A 16,703-nucleotide genomic window follows, 5' to 3' on the forward strand; every position below is an offset into this window, starting at 1 on the left:
ATGTGCTGTTCTGGCTTACAAGCAGATATTAGATGGGGGGTATTGCAATGTGGAGATGTATTATAGCCGACTAAGTGATAGTATGATGGTATAATCAGAGCACAGCATAGATCTGACCAAAGTAAAATTAATCAAGCTCTCAAGCTCGATTATGTGCTGAAAATAGCAGCAGCTTATTTTAATGAGATTGCTGTGCAGTGCTTTGCTGCGGACTCTGGTTGTTACAGCCCATCCAAATCAGACAAAAGGACCTGTTTATCTGTCCAGGAGCGTTACTTGAAATTGAGGACATCGCGGCTTAGCCTGGGCTGTAGGGGGGTCTAAGGGGATCCTCCCCCTCGAAAATTTTAAACATATTAAAAATATATATATAAAAAATTAGAACGTATAGAGGTGCTTGTACTTGAGCATTTTTATTTTCTGCTACTTTATGCCTCTACTCCACTTAGAGGGAAACACTGTACTTTTTACTCCACTAAATGTATTTGAATGCTTTAGTTACTTCGAAAACTTACTTATAAAATAATTATAAATTAAACTACCTAGCAGTATATAAAGCATTTGAAATTAGCTTCCCCTTTACAAAGTGCAACAATAAAGTGATTACTGGTGTGCTCTCTCTCTCTGTGTCACATAAATTGCACGGCTTAAATGATACATAAATTATTTTTGAGGGCTTTAATGCTATCTATCTATCTATCTATCTATCTATCTATCTATTCCACACATTAATCCTGAACAACAGCTGTAGGCTGAAGTAGAAGGAAAAAAACATTTGCTTAGTCAAATTAACTAATCTGCATTTGGAAAAAAATGCAAATACCTATACTATACCTTCTATTTCAGCTCTTTTCATTCCATGGGCCTACAGTACTCTTACATGAAAACAGCTTTGTTTAGTCTAGGTTGAGGGTTTAGACATAGAAATTTCCTAGGATGCATTTTCCTTACATTACAACTCCTCCCATTGATTGCAAGGCATCCTTATTTGGGAGGAGAACGTCTAGAGTGCATGTGCCATTCATTGAGAAGGGGTGCTGTAGGCGTGACCTCACGGCAAACATCCAATCAGATGCCATATTTGAGTGAAGTAGGCGGGGCTTATGAGGGAAATCCTGACACACACTGGCTGGTGGCTGATGGCGGGGGCGGGGCTTGTAGACGGAAGTGTCTCCCGACTGGTCCAGCTGTCATCGAGAAGAGAGAAGAGACCATTTACACCGGCTGCCTAGGAAATGCAGAAAAAGGGAAAACGCTAAAATATGGCAACATCTAAACGATAAGGTCATGACGCCGAACTGAAGGTAGCTATGCCCGACTTATCACCAATCACACACGTCTGTCGATACGTTAGAACAGCCGTCGCGCGTGCGTCAAGTTATTTCGACACGTAAAAATGATGACAAGGTTTGGTTAGGCTGTGTGACATTGAACATACAGGACACGAAACAGACGAGGTCGTCTAAAGAGCCATTTCTAACCCCTCATGTGCCGGACAATTCCGCCGTGCTGTCGGTGTTAACGCTGTCGTGTACGTAGGCAAAATTTCGAGAGACGTTGTTCGCCGTTGAATTCGTTTATTGCCTCCCAGCTGGTGTGCAAATATGCTACAACGTCTCTGCGGTATGGGCGATTATCCTAGCCTAGCGGCTTGGTGAAGGGAACTACCCTAGATTCAGAACAGACAGGAGACGTCATCAACATTTTCCTGTATTTAAATGGTTGCGTATGAGGAGGTCATTGCTGAAAAGGGAAGATTATTTGGTAAGTGTCCATACTGCAAGCAAACAGGGCGGTTGTGCGTTGCATTGTAATGCACAAACGTACTTAAAAAATGACTGCTGGGATCTGCATGATTAATAGGGCACATGGAAGGTGGCGGAGCAGCTGTTAGCTTGCTGCTAGCTGCGTAACGACCTTTAGAGAGCTTCACCAGTCCAGGCTGCTAGCTGCCTGCCTGTGCTGGTTAGGCTGGGTGTTTTCCGTGGTTTGCCTGCCTGCTATCCGAGTGTTATATTTCATCCAGGCCTCCCGTGGCCAAGCGAGTCAATGATTTAATCTCATTGATTGCATCACAAGACCAGACAGGGTGGTGCAGCCCAAGCACATTCACCAGCGAGCAGGGGTGGGCGATATGGCCATAAAATAATATCACGATATTTCAGGGTACATTTGCGATATTCTTGACGATATAACAAAAATACTGAGAATATTTTATTATTAATTTAAGGAAAAAAGATTGCAACAAAATAAGTTTTATAGTTGTATATGTCAATATATATGTACAGTATTGTGCAAAAGTCTTAGGCCACCCTAAACTTTGTTATTTTAGCAAGGTTATAGTGATCATACATATGTATTTCTCAGTAGTCTCTTTCTTAAAATGCAACCACAACATACAGGAAATATGTACAGCAGTAACCAACTTTCAGTGAGTTAAACTCTCACAAATTTTGTATGTAATGCTTGACAAAGAAAATGATAAAGGCCAAACATTGAATCATACAACCATAACAAAAGGTAGCTCGAACAATCACTTTTCAGCTTTCTTGAATGCAACCTTGAGTAAATACACCATCAGTGTTGTAATTCTAATATTGTCAGCCCAAGACAGTTCGAGACGTGCAAAGTGTAAAGGGAGAACACACTAGATACTTGCAACTTTAGGCTGTTGAAGTTGTATTTTTATGAAATAGTTGCAGTTTTAATACTGTATACTTACTTCCTGTATGTGCTTGTTGTATTTTAGTAAAAAGACTATTGAGAAATAAATATGAATGATCATCATAAACTTGTGAAAATAACAAAGTTTACAATCTTCTGGGATACCTGAAAACTTCAAGATAGTCTTCTGAAGAGAGACACAACACCACTGAAGTTGCCTTTGGCCGGTAGCAATTTAGCTTTCAGCTACATTTGTTGTTATTGTGTGTAACTCTATGACACCATTATGTCAACAAATCTAAATGTTGACATTATCACAATGTGAATTATTCTTTTTATATTCAAAATAATACTGGTATTATCATGGACAACATGAACAATGCGATATGGCATACCTCTACCAGCTAGGCTTTTTTTTTTTCGTTGAAGTCAGATCAACTTAAGGTGTAACAGCCTTATGCTTTTTGTCCCCCCTTTCTCCCCTGCCCCCTCTAAACCCACATTTTAGGATAAAGAAGACGGTGAAAGCCAAAAGTGAATTGAAGATTTACTGGGTGTCCTAAATGGGGGACTACGGGTTTGGAGTTCTGGTGAAGAACAGCAGCGGTAACAAATCTGCTTTCCCTGTAAGGATCCCTCCTCACCTCCAACCCCAGCACCCTCATCACCCCTCCAACCCCCCCAGCCCCCCTTCCTTCGTAAATAACACCTGCTCCACCAATGGGGGCAGTGCTTGGCTGTTCCCTGCCGTAGCCCAACACAGTAACATGCAAGATGAGATTCTGGAGTCAGACAAGTCCAAGGCCTTGGACCTCCAGGACATGCAGGAGAAGTCTCAGGTCCAGGCCCAGCCTCAGGCCCTGTCCCCGGGCCAGCAGGAGGCTGGGGGAGGCCTAGGGGAGCTCGAGGGAGCTCTTCCAGAAGACAGTCCGTTGGAGAAGGGTTCTTTGGAGAGCACCGGTGGAAAGGAGAAGCTGAGGATGGAGTCCCCTGTGCTGAGTGGGTTCGACTACCAAGACAGCCTGGGAATGGGTACAAGCTGTGCACAATCCACCTCCTCCTCCTCCTCTCTGACCAGCTTTAACAACTGGTCCCCTGCTGTCCCGTCCACCCAGTCTCCAGTGGTCGGGGACGACGTTGGAGGGTTCTTTGGCCCTGCTGGCTCCAATGCCAATGGACCTCCCCTCCTGTTCCAGAACTTCTCCCACCACGCCGGCCCTGGCTTTGGAGCTGGAGGTAGTTTCTCCCCGCAGATTGGACCGGTCTCCCAGCATCACCCACCCACACCTCACCCCCAGCACTACCACCCCCATGGTCAGGGGGTCCCACAGCAGCACCGGCGTTCCCCAGCTAGCCCTCATCCACCCCAGCCCTCCTTCCCTCCGCATCCCCATCGCACTGGACCGTTCACTCAGCTGCCCCACCTCGCTCCTGCCCAGAGCAAACCCCCTTCACCTTGGGGAAGCTACCAGAGTCCCTCCACTCCCACATCCACCTCCTGGAGCCCCGGTGGGTATGGTGGTTGGGGAGGCACACAGGGGGTTCGGGAGTACAGGCGGGGGGTAGGTGGCGGGATGACGGGTCTTAACTCCATCTCTCCGCTGAAGAAGTCCTTCCCCAACAACCAGGTAGATGACTCATCTCCAACACTTGTATGTAAATCTTAGCAGATATTTGAATAAATTTTTATGATAGTATGGCTGGGAAACTAATCAGATTTTATTTTGCATAACAATTTTGCCTTCCCTAGATTTTCAAAAATAGATAATCAAGATAAAATGATTCTGTGCTGCATGGGGGAGGGCGCAACTGACAGTCCTTGACTGAACCTTCATTGAGAATTGTGTGTTATCAACGCTCCCAGTTTGGACAGGCAAACAGGAAAACCGATACAACTCGGTTCTGAAAGTCATACAATAACAAAAACAAACTAGCAGCAGAAGAACACAGACTCTTTGTGTTCTGTGGAGTAAAATGACTGTTTCTGTCACTGGAGTCTTGTGGCTTCAATGAGAGCGTAATGTAACAGCGTCAGTTTCTTGTTGTAAATGGTTGTCTGACAGCAAGTTAACGCAGTGAAAATAGTCTAAATTTAGCATATAGATGTTTAGGTGGTCCTATTTTTTTGACTAAAAATCCATTTTGCGGCTTCCTCCGTCCACAGTCTCTAGAAACACTAATTTTACCTCACAGTTCTCATGTCATTCAAATGTTGTGTTGAGGATATTTTGGTTGACCTTTATTCACCACAGGTGTAAAATACCTCAATTTCTGTCCAAGTCAAAATGATTGTGATTTGTGATATTATTTTTGCCATAATCAAGCAGCCCTATATGAAAGCACATGATGCATTTGGTCAGTAGACCTGTATGAAACTTATCCAACTGTCCTCCAGGTTCCCTCTCAGAAGTTCCCCAGAAACAGCTCTGGTTTCAATCACAAGGGCTGGGTGGAGGACAGCATGAGTCGCAGTGACAGTGTCTACCCTTTCCAGGTGAGCCGATCACAGGTAATACTCTGGCTGGTGTTAAGGGAATTACTAGATGTGATGCCTAATAGAATGAAGTTCAGGTTAGTTTTAGTGCATCCTCCGGGGGCAAATGATGTTAATCATATTAAACATGCTCATCTGTATCAAATACAACAAATAAGCCATTGAGCAAGATGGGATGCGTGACAGTTAAGCCAGCTAAATGGATGAATTGAAACTTATTGTGCATGTGCTTCTGTCTGAGGCCTTATCTAGATCATAGTGTTGAAGGAGAGCAGTGTTATCATCTGCTCTGATCACATGGCCGTCCCCTGTCCTGATTTATGAAGTCTTGTGCTCTGCTGCAGCTTTGCATGCTCTCAACCTATTTAGATACACAGTGAAGCACCCTTACTCCTGTTAAGTATTACTCATCATAGCATTTCTTTGTTTTTGGAATTGTTTAAAATGCTAATATCTTTTTTTATCCAAGGCTATTCAATGCAAATTTGTATTGATCTAAAATCAGTGATTTTTTTCAGCCTTTTAAGTAGCATTTTCTTGTCTGATGCTCTCAGATACAGAGGAGATTGCAGATATATGCAAGTAATTTTGTGTGACATACTCCAGGCTCCATTTTCCGTTTACAGTGCTTTCTGCTGAAGGTCTCTTCGGGGACATTCTAGGCAGCTTTTTATTAGCTATTAGCATCATGGCAAACTGTGTCAGGTCTCTTGCAGCTAGACGGTGATGTGGGAAGTGAGGAGGCTAATTGTTGTCTTCCTCTCTTTCAGCAGGAGCGAACACGGTCCTTTGATGGTTTCAGTATGCACTCTCTGGAGAACTCTCTGATTGACATTATGAGGGCTGAGCAGGATTCCTTGAAAGGTTGGTTCCCACACTAACAATAGTTAGGGAAGGATACTTTTCCTCACCGCTGGCTGGAGATGAATACAGCAGTTTGTTGCATGTGTTTGACAGCAATGAAAAAATGGGTATTATTTTGGCAATATTGTCAGCTCATTGTGTTGACAGTGGGACTTCAATTTGAACATGCATACTGCTTATTGTGTGCATTAGTGAGTGTTAACTTGTGACACTTTGTCAATAGACTTGCATGTGTGGTTATGATTTTGAGACTTTTTGCCTTGCAACACACTAACCAACATACTAAAGTCACCAGGAAAAACCAAATATTTAAGTGGCAATAGATACATTTTCTGATTTGACTTAACATTATGAAGTAAATGTTGATTGCACAAGGTAATGACTTTAGAATAATGACATCATCTCATCATCTGCATTTAGATTGTTTTTTTCTGTCTGGAGCTGGTTATAAAATGTCTTGGGGTAAATGAAGGCTCGAAAAGTTTTGTGAAAGTTGTTCCTTTCCACTTTAATGAGCTTGAATCAAATTGATATTTAGTGCAGTGTTATTGTGGTGTATATACAACTGGGTATCATTAATTTTTTTTTAATATGGGTGCCAATTCAATACCTGAGGTTTGGTAAGGACAACAAAAGGATGCTATAGGCACAATGTGGTTGCTGTTCAAAAAGTACTCAGATGGTTAGATGCCTGAAGGGTTCCCATAGTCATGGAGAACCTGGAAAAGTCACGTTATTTCAAAAACAGATTTTCCAGGCCTTGAAAAGCTACAGAATTAGTAAAAATTATTGAAAGTTTTGGAGACATCATGGAATTTAGTTATGCGTAATGACATTTTTGACAGTACTTTTCCGTGGATAATGTCCATGTAATGCAACATAACGGCAAATTTACCCTTTGTAGTTGACGACATATTATTATTGTGTGTCTGTGTGTCTGTGTGTGTGTCTGTGTGTGTGTGTGTGTGTGTGTGTGTGTGTGTGTGTGTGTGATGCTTTGCTAACAATCACATTTGACTCATTATCTTCATGGGATCAGTCTGTCCCTCCATACCTGCCTAAATTAATTATTGTGTTTTAATGGAGTCCATATATGATATGTTGAAGAACTCCAAGCACGTGGGGGAAGAAAAAAGACATTAATGTGGGGTCCTGATCAAACAAAAAACTAGGCTGTGCTGACTGAATAGAAATCAGATTCTGTCACTGTATTGCCGGTTTCTCGCCTAATGTTTCTCGCCTGCGTTTCCTATTTCTCACTTAAAATGTCTTTGGATACATATCTTAACTTACTGTTTAACTGTAATACGAGATTGTGTGTTACCAGCCAGCTGCCGTGTGGTTTATAGACGAGCCAAAACGAACTTGTAGTATATCATCCACCAGCAGGAGTGTTTATTGGTCCAGTGCGGCACAGTGCATTCTGGTAGTTGTAGGTATTGTACCCCTTGAAGAAAAGTGAATGCAACAGCCCTGTTTCTCTGTTTTCTCTGGTCACGTGGCACCAGTTTCAGAAAAGATTGTCTTTCAACTGCATAGACAGTCCAGTCTACGCAGTAGAAAGACAACTACTGCATAGACAATTGTTTAGTTTAAACAACTCACATGGGATCATCATGGCTTCCGTCCTCTAGTGACAACAAGAATTTGTGGAAAAATATTATATTTCAAAAAGTAAAGTGTCAAAAATATTGTTTTTGAATCATTACAAAACACACACGTTTCAGTCAAATCAGGTGTATGAACATATGAATGAGGCCCACTACAGTTCAGTCTTGTGCTTCAGGACATGTCTCATATTCTCTGTGACTTGTGAAAACACCCACCTGCAACAGTTTCTGCTGTGGAGACTCATTGATCTCGGCAAACTCTGTCATTAATAAATCATATCAATTCAGTTATAGTTTCAGTCAATCTTAAGAGATCACTTTTTCCATCATAGCCAGTTGATGCTAATTGGGGCCAGCTGATGCATGTTCCATCTTTTTTCAAACTTCCCCTTTTTACAGCCACAAACGTACAGCTTCCTCAATTATAAAATCTGCTATTATTTTGCAAGTCTAAAACACATTCTTGAACTTATTCCAGTACTTTCTCACCATATTACATTTACTAACATGCCCTTTTGTTTACATGCATGTATTTTTCTGACAAATTCTTACTTTCCAAATGTGTGCTATGATGGCCCTTTTCATTTAGACACAGAACTCAATATTATCCCAAGCCATCCAACATAACTTCAGTCAATTTAAGAGAAATTTACATGTTAAGGGAAAGGAGTTAAATGCCATGACATGGTGTTCTGAGGTGCCTCTCCTGTTTTTGTCATGTAGGACGCTACAGCTTCTCTCACCAGGGTGGAGACGGGCCTCTACCTATGAATGGTATGTAAATGACATGCATACAAATATGCAGTGCTGTAGCAGAAATCAGGGCTTAAAATTAATGTCGACAAAACACAGAAAAAAATTTGAGAATCAGTGCTTTATTATCATTTAAAAGTGGCTGATAGGAATTTGGTGGGATTACTTATAAGAATAAAATAAAAGAGAAACCTCACATAAGCACACTGAAACATAAAACAAACATAACATACTTGTTTTATACCTGTCTAAACGGCTGTGGTAGTCATTGTGACACACAACCAAAATGGCTGACTAAGAGGAGCTCAGACCGAATTGGCTTCTTCAAGTAGGAAAATAATACTGTTCTCAGGGAGGTCCAGAGGCTGCACGCAGCTAATATATTATATGGCGAGCAGAGTGTGCTGTCAAAGTCAGATGATGTCCATTTGTAAGTTATATTTATTGTTTTTTTTGCATAATTATTAGCATTTTTATTTTGAAAGACATCCAGTCACACAGCGTTTCATGTGGAGTTATTAAATGTACAGCACAAGAAATGTTAATGGAAATGCATGTTGGCTTTAGATTGTTTTACATATATAAGTGATTGATGAGGCATTCGATAACTGTGGCTACAATTACATACCATGTTGTGTCTCTCTCTCTATTTGTACAGTATATACTAGATTTATTGGTCCAAATTTGTTATCATTTGCAGTTTATGGATACTGGTGAAGGTTTTTCCCCTTTAGCATTTAACAGATACATTTGATGAAAAGCATTTTATTTGGTGGGCATTTAGAGTGACTTGTTACTATAAAATACAGAAGCTCTTGGGGATCCGGCAAATTATTTTGAAGCCCTAGCAGTGTTTGAATTGCTGTTTTTTGTTTTTATTTTATTTTTATTTTTTTTTTAACTTTGTGACCTTTTCAAAAAGCCATTTCAAGAGTGTTTTGTGTTGTTTTACATGCAGCGAGAAGTTATGGCAGAAGACGAGGTAACACTTGTGAATGTGTCTTGTTTTCTTCAATGTTTTTAGAAAGCTGTAATGACCCCTGAAATTATGACTGATGTTTTTGCATCTGTGTTTGTCTGTTTGAGTGTTCAGTGTTACAGATTCTTGTGCCTTGAGTATTGTCAGAGTTTAAACCCATTTTTCTGTACCGTGTAAAACCCCTCCTATGTTGCCTGCTAAGACATTGTTCATACTTGTGCTTTTATTGTGTCATCATAAAAAAAGCAATCATGGCTGCTTTTGAATGTATTTCTTGACATTATTTAATTTATTTACATCTAATCAAGTTCTCTGTCCGTTGTTATATTAATGATACATTTTCAAAAGTGCAAGAATTGTGGTTCAATCTCATTGGTGGTGAAGCGATATGTGTAAGCCAGATTTCTCTCTCCACTAGGCCATTCGTCTCTGTTCCCCATGGAGGATGAGCGCTCTTTCGGAGAGGACGAGTCTGGGGACCAGGGGCTCGCCGGCCTTGGTTCAGCCCACTGTTTCCCCCACCTCAACGGTGAACGCGTGGAGCGATATTCACGCAAAGTGTTTGTTGGAGGGCTGCCCCCAGACATAGATGAAGGTGACAAATCTACAATGTTGAGCTTTTTTTTAAAAAAAAAAACATCCCTAAGTTTTGCATGGAATAAAAGAGATCAGTTGTGAGAATTGATTAAGCTATGTAAATGCAGTAATATCCCAGATTTTGTAATGGGCACCACAAAATACAATTGCTGATTAATTTTGGTTTACTTTTTTAGATGAAATAACTGCCAGTTTCCGCCGGTTTGGTCACTTGTTTGTTGACTGGCCTCACAAGGCAGAGAGCAAGTCGTATTTTCCACCAAAAGGTGAGTCAAACCAGTTGCACATTATATTTCTGCCTGTGCGTTGGCTCTGCAGCACTGTTACGATGAATATATGCTGATTGTGTGCACTCATTGTTCTGCTTTTCCACCTTGGCAGGATATGCGTTCCTGCTGTTTCAAGACGAGAGCTCTGTTCAGGCCCTGATTGATGCCTGCATTCAGGAGGATGGCAAGCTTTACCTGTGTGTCTCCAGTCCCACCATCAAAGACAAGCCTGTGAGTGTGTTACTCTGTTTGGCTGCTACATGTTTGTTTGTCTCTACCAGCAACTACAAAGCTAACACAAATGTTAAAGTCATGGACTTGCACAAGCCTTTGTTTACTTTGTCTACTACAGGAATGCTGCCTATCATGTATTTTTAATGTGTTTTTCCACATTTAAAAAAGTCTGCATGCTGCGCTAGTTTTGGTGGGAAAAGGTTATAACTAACTTCCACTGGCAAAAGAGGATTCAGTTTGCCCTAACCACTCACTAAAAAGCAAAGTATCCACCTGAAAGAATCCACTTTAGTCCACGCTGATGTGTTGCCATACAACTATACTGGTTTTGCAGGGGTTTTAAGAGTGGAGCAGGGCAAAGTAAAAACTAAAAGTAAAAGCTACAATTTCGGGTGATATTGAGAAGACATCTTGATTCAGAGCAGCCTTGATAGCACCGTCTATCTTGTCTGTAGTGCTTGCCATTTGTATTACTCATCAGTTGCAAAGCACTGCTTGACAATGGTGTTAATCCCACCCATGGTGCTGACTGACAAAATGTTATTACCCCTGTGATGCTTATTGGGTCAATGGACTGTCAGATTCAGATTCCAGGCATTTTTATTTAGCCAAAGAGGAAATTACATGTATTATATCATATCAGTACTCATTTCAGTTTATGTAGAAGTATTTGAAATGATACATTCACAGATAAAGGAAAAACTAAAGGAAAAAATTTGGGCAAAATAAAACTTAAGTCCAAAACTTTCTTAACCCGCTCTATTACCCTACCGCTTAGCCTTGTCTCACTCATTAACTCATACTCAGAATGACATACTGTAAAAGAATGTGTTACAACTCAGGAAGTGCACGGTGTGATACGAATGAAAGGTTACCAGGATCCATGGATGAAACAGCTGCTTTATGTCATGATGCCAGTCCAATCAGTCAAGTTGGTGTAGTGGGCAGATTTAAAGTTCTGGACCCAGGCAAGATCGTTAGCCATATGGAGTACTTGTCATGAGTAATCAAAGGCTGATTTTAAACTGTAATGCTTGTTCGTTTATTTTTAATTCATATGTTTTACTCTTACGTAGACATTGCCGTTTTCTGCCCGACTGCACAAAAAGTGACAAATGTAGAAATAGTGACCTCACCATTTGGTGCATCTACAGTATTTTACCGCCATTCCAGAGGCTTCCTGTAAAAATCCACTGCCATCACCAGCAACACGCTGCAATAGCAGTCAGACTGAACCAAAGAAATGTGTTAATCCATATTACATGAGCAGCAATCCGCTTTTATTTTCACAATCCAAACTGTATCTTACGCAGAAAGCAGCAGAGCCTGACTGAGAGGATTGTTTTCTCTTTTTCTTTTCATCTTGGTGTTTGTAGGTCCAGATTCGGCCCTGGAATCTAAACGACAGTGACTTTGTAATGGACGGCTCTCAGCCATTAGACCCGAGGAAAACTATCTTTGTAGGAGGTGTCCCTCGTCCCCTTCGTGCAGGTAAATGTGTGTGTGTGTGTGTGTGTGTGTGTGTGGTAACCCTTAAATCTGTTGCATTCTTAGGAGTTGTTTTGATCCCATTAACTTACGTTGTGTGTTGTTCCTCCAGTGGAGCTTGCTATGATCATGGACCGCCTGTACGGGGGAGTGTGTTACGCTGGGATCGACACAGACCCTGAACTCAAGTATCCAAAAGGGGCGGGGCGAGTAGCCTTCTCCAATCAGCAAAGCTACATTGCAGCCATTAGTGCCCGATTTGTTCAACTGCAGCACGGGGAGATTGATAAACGGGTGAGTCTTTCGGATGTTAGCAGCTTCCTATTCAGGTCTTAGAAATGAAGAGTGGATGTTCATAAAATATTAATTTAAACCTAGCTAACATGCTGCTGTGCATGCATTTCACATTTTTCTTGCCCTCCATTATAACACAGATTTTCTGTCGTCCATTTTATCTCTCTTTCTCAGGTGGAAGTGAAGCCATATGTCCTGGACGACCAGCTGTGTGACGAGTGCCAGGGCACACGCTGCGGGGGGAAGTTTGCTCCTTTCTTCTGCGCCAATGTGACCTGTCTGCAGTACTACTGCGAGTACTGCTGGGCGGCCATCCACTCCCGGGCCGGCCGTGAGTTCCACAAGCCGCTGGTGAAAGAGGGAGGGGACCGACCACGACACATCTCCTTTCGCTGGAATTGAGGCGAGAGGGCAAGGGAGGGAGACGATGCAGGATCGGGGAGGGATTGAAAGAAAGGGGTAGTAAGGGAAGGGGTACGGGCTACGATATGAGAAATAAATGCACTTTTCTTTTAAGTTAAAAAAAAAATAATTTATTTTTTATTTTATTTTATTTTAATTGGGCCTTCTAAAAGAAGTAAATGCTAAGAAGAGAGTGAAATCCCATTTATGTTTTGACTTTAAGTGTGCATGAGCATATGGATGCATTAGATTTGGATTTAGATGTTTTCTGACTTGACTGTACTTTCTTTTCGTGTTAGCTGGCAAAGCTGCTTACATTTGTTGTCAAGAGTAACATAAAATTTAAGTGAGGTTCATCATACCTAAATCAGTATACTAACTATGGAAGTTGAGTTTAAGAAGGGTGCATTTTCTTACTTTTCGCTTGCAGGATTAGAGAACAACTGTACCATTTACCAAAGGTTGAGTGCAAATGGTTGGGTTGAACAGAGGAGTAACGCCGTTTCAGACGGTCGGAGGTTAGAGTTTTTCTAAGAAGCTCACGTGTATAGCATCTGGCCACGTCACAAAACAAAATCTCCCCTCAGTCTGGCACACGTGTTTCGATTGCTGGCATGAGTTTTTAGGTTTTGGTTTAAAAGTCGACACTTTGTAACCAGAAAGGGCAAACCAAAGATTGGCCTAAAACACATCATCAAAAGCAGATGTTGATCTGGGGGTTTTCAGGATAATGTGTCCTCTCGTCACTCGGCGGAGGAAAGGCTGGAGTTGTCTGGAGTTTCGGTTTGTGGGTGTCGGCTAATAAAGACAGCCCTCAGGGCTCAGGTATTGGCAGTAGTATTTGCTCACTTTATATTGTCAGGGATATTAGCACTGGAAGCTAACATGCTAATGTAGTACAAACTAATGGGAATGCACAGTCCAGTCTCCCTGAGCTATCCTCATGGTGTACCACTGCACGCTCTACCATGACTGGAGCTTCTATCACAAGTGTTGTGGTTGGATATGGTAGTAGCTAGAATTTGCTGTCACAGAGATAAAGATATTATTTTATACATGGCCTGCTGATTTTTGTACAGTGTTTTATAGCTGATTATTTTGTCATGAACATATATACATTTATTATGCACTACTTTTCTAAATATTTTTTTCAATAGTCATTTTAGGCACATTTTTCACAGATGGGAGAACTCCTTTTGCAATACCTCATTTTTTTCACTTGGTGAAAAATAATTTTGTACCTTTGTTACTAAGAGATCTGCATTTATGGTAAACTTAATTTAAAAAAGAAAATGAATGATATTAATATAATTTTCAATTAGCTTTTATATATTTAAGTGCTGGTAAATCTGAAAATTGTCTGGTGCATTGGTGTGATTCTGTAGATAAATAACAAAAAAAAACAAACGAGGCTATCATTAGCCAGTCATATATGGATTCTCCTCTGTCCTGATAAACATAATTACAGGATCCTAAGGCATGACAAGACCTTTCTAAACTGATTTTGATAGTCTTGAAAATATATTCTGATATTTCGCTCCTAGGTGTAGTCAATAAGATTATCAATAGGGTAAATGTTTTGGCTTTGGTCAATGTGAAATCTTCCCTTCTATCACCGGAGTGGATATCAGCTGTTTGAATATTTAGATCCTCTTTCTGGGACTGCCTGTAAGTTCTACTTATTCTTGGCATGCATAATGTAATACCGAAATAACATGGCTAGTGTTAATGCAGGACCTAATGTAATGCACTAGATCTCCTTTTTCCTTTTTAACGTTATTTTCCTTATCTCTTTGAGATCACCTCTCTTGTAGCCTCTCTTTACATGATGGAGTCTGCCTTCCTTACACAGACATGATGTTTATGCAATCTACACAGTGACAACACTTTGGATGCGTTTTGTAATGTAGAGGACACTCAGTAGGACATAGGTGAGGAGACTTGATCACTTGACCCCCTTTTGTGATGTGGCATGCTTTGGGACATAACCTGAATGTGATTTAATGTTGCAAGTTAACTTTGAGCCATTATGTGCAATACTTATTCTTTCCAGAAACAAGTCTCCGCAGTGTAAGTCATTTAATCCATATAAACCATGCAGTCATTTACACATTATTTGTTTCCTATTGTTCATGCTGATGTCTACAAGAAAAAAAAACAACTAATTTATACCTGAATTTATTTTTAAACATTAGTTTTGTGCTTATTTACTTATTTTGCTACTACCATGCTACTGTGATTGAAAACATTGTATATACTAGGTCGATAATGTATTTAGCATTTGCTATATTTTCAATTGAAATGTATAACTATCATTTTGATCAGATTTTTGTTATATTTTTTGGGGTGATGTGTTAAACTCGTTGATGTGTCTAGTTTTTCTAATTGCTGTATTGTGCTCCACATTTTCAGATGAAAAGAATATTGATTATGTCTGTTAGTATTACTTGATTGCAAAATTTCAATAGTTTTTAATTGTATGCTGGGAAGGTTATATTTATTAACTATTTTTTTTTTTTTTTACCTGATATCATTTTGATTTTTATTAAGTCATTTCACATTTATACGTAAGTTCCAATTTTTATATTTTCTTCCTGATTAATTTACGCTACAATACAGACGTCAGTTTTTATAGTTGGTTTGTAGTATTGAAGTAAAACAAAGATCTAATGTCATATATTCATTTGCTGCCAACTGTTTGTAACTGTATGCATACATTTGAAGTATTTGTAATGTGAGTTGTTGAACGAATAAAACAGCTGTGAGGAAGAATTATACGCCTATTGCTTAATCACGAGAATTTTAAGTTTTTCGCTTTGATTTCAGTATTAACTGCAAAGCTGTTGTCATTCAGTTTGCTCTGTGAAGGTTTTCTGGTAAATGGGAATCTTACTCCTTGAAGCTATTGTTGTGTGGCAGAATTTTTTGGCACATCTGGTGGGCTATGTTGAATTGATCAAATACATTTACAGACTGAGGCTTATTTCAAACCTAAGTGAGTGCGATTTAGCTTGCCCAAACCTCCTTGCTTTGGCCTAACAAACCCTTTCTAACCCTTTCTCCAGTATAATTAAGTATACACCTGGGCAACAAAATGTAAGGAGATTTTACAACCTTAATACATATAAACGTACAAATATTCCAAATACAACACGATTTACAAAAAACTAAACTTAAAAAAAATCTAAATCTATTCAATGTCACGTATTTGTTACATGACACCACAGAATATGATCTCATTAAAATGAACAACTAGTATTTTTTTAAGTTTCTTTTTAATACTCAATACTACAACTAATAGGGAAACACACATTTTTATTCAGCTACATTTATTCATAGTTACTAGTTACATTACAAATTGAAATTTGAAAAACAAAACTTCTGATGAACTATAAACTATAAAAGCTGCAGTTCATGAAACTGTTAAAAGTTAAGACCACCTCAACCAACTGCAACAGTCATTTAGCCTAAAATGCTTGTTGCACATTAATGCATCAACAATATTATGATAATATGAGAGGATAACAACTGATAGTCATTTTTCTGTACTTTTACTTTTGATATGATATCTATCTATCTATCTATCTATCTATGGCCTTGCTGATAATAGGCTTCAAACGCACTGTCTTCCTGAAGTACTGCTTCTTGGAAAAGCTAAGGAAACAAGTGAGGAATTACTTAACGAACATAAATCATCCGTATAAAATAGACATCAATTTGATTTTTTAAGATTATGTATTACTTCCGCACGCCGAGAGTCACTTTATCCGGGTAATAGTGCTTCCTGCCGGCCGACAGCGCAACAACACAAACAATTCAGACGCCAAAACACAAACACTCAGTCCTGTTGTTTGGCTGAGGTGACAGCTAGCTTGTATTACGCCAGTTTTTGTTGTATAGTTTACATAAAAATGGTTCGGACCGTGTATGTGCCTCGGTTTGGGTCTCAGTTAGGCTCCAGTCAAAGAGGTGAACCAGAGCGGAGGATGCCCTCCTCTCAGAGGAAGCAGCGCGGGAACAAGCCGGATAAAGTCAGAGAGGAAGAAACTCGGTTT

The 16,703-nt window shown here is 40.1% G+C and overlaps 1 protein-coding gene across 9 annotated transcripts; it reads left to right on the plus strand.

Moving 5' to 3' along the window:
- The first annotated feature begins 1,201 nt into the window (after positions 1-1,201).
- LOC121947882 (cytoplasmic polyadenylation element-binding protein 4-like) lies at positions 1,202-15,420 on the plus strand. Of its 9 annotated transcripts, none has more exons than XM_042493045.1 (12): positions 1,202-1,304; positions 3,173-4,292; positions 5,060-5,173; positions 5,929-6,022; positions 8,356-8,406; positions 9,344-9,367; positions 9,783-9,959; positions 10,138-10,227; positions 10,343-10,461; positions 11,841-11,955; positions 12,065-12,246; positions 12,421-15,420. In XM_042493045.1, the coding sequence occupies exons 2-12, from the start codon at positions 3,228-3,230 to the stop codon at positions 12,646-12,648; spliced, it is 2,259 nt and encodes a 752-aa protein (XP_042348979.1). In that variant the 5' UTR covers positions 1,202-1,304; positions 3,173-3,227; the 3' UTR covers positions 12,649-15,420. The 9 variants fall into 9 exon arrangements, with proteins under 9 accessions (XP_042348979.1, XP_042348981.1, XP_042348982.1 ...); XM_042493047.1 differs by having other exon boundaries at positions 5,932-6,022; XM_042493048.1 differs by having other exon boundaries at positions 5,060-5,158.
- Positions 15,421-16,703: the final 1,283 nt, after the last annotated feature.

The sequence above is a fragment of the Plectropomus leopardus genome, chromosome 9 (assembly GCF_008729295.1).
Source record: "Plectropomus leopardus isolate mb chromosome 9, YSFRI_Pleo_2.0, whole genome shotgun sequence".
Lineage (NCBI taxonomy): Eukaryota > Metazoa > Chordata > Actinopteri > Perciformes > Serranidae > Plectropomus > Plectropomus leopardus.

Bases quoted from the DNA above. Each gene is read 5' to 3' on its own strand.
- LOC121947882 (XM_042493045.1), top strand. From the start codon at position 3,228: ATGGGGGACTACGGGTTTGGAGTTCTGGTGAAGAACAGCAGCGGTAAC. The intron at 10,228-10,342 runs GTGAGTCAAACC...CCACCTTGGCAG, and splicing joins GTCGTATTTTCCACCAAAAG to GATATGCGTTCCTGCTGTTT. The intron at 10,462-11,840 runs GTGAGTGTGTTA...TGGTGTTTGTAG, and splicing joins CCACCATCAAAGACAAGCCT to GTCCAGATTCGGCCCTGGAA.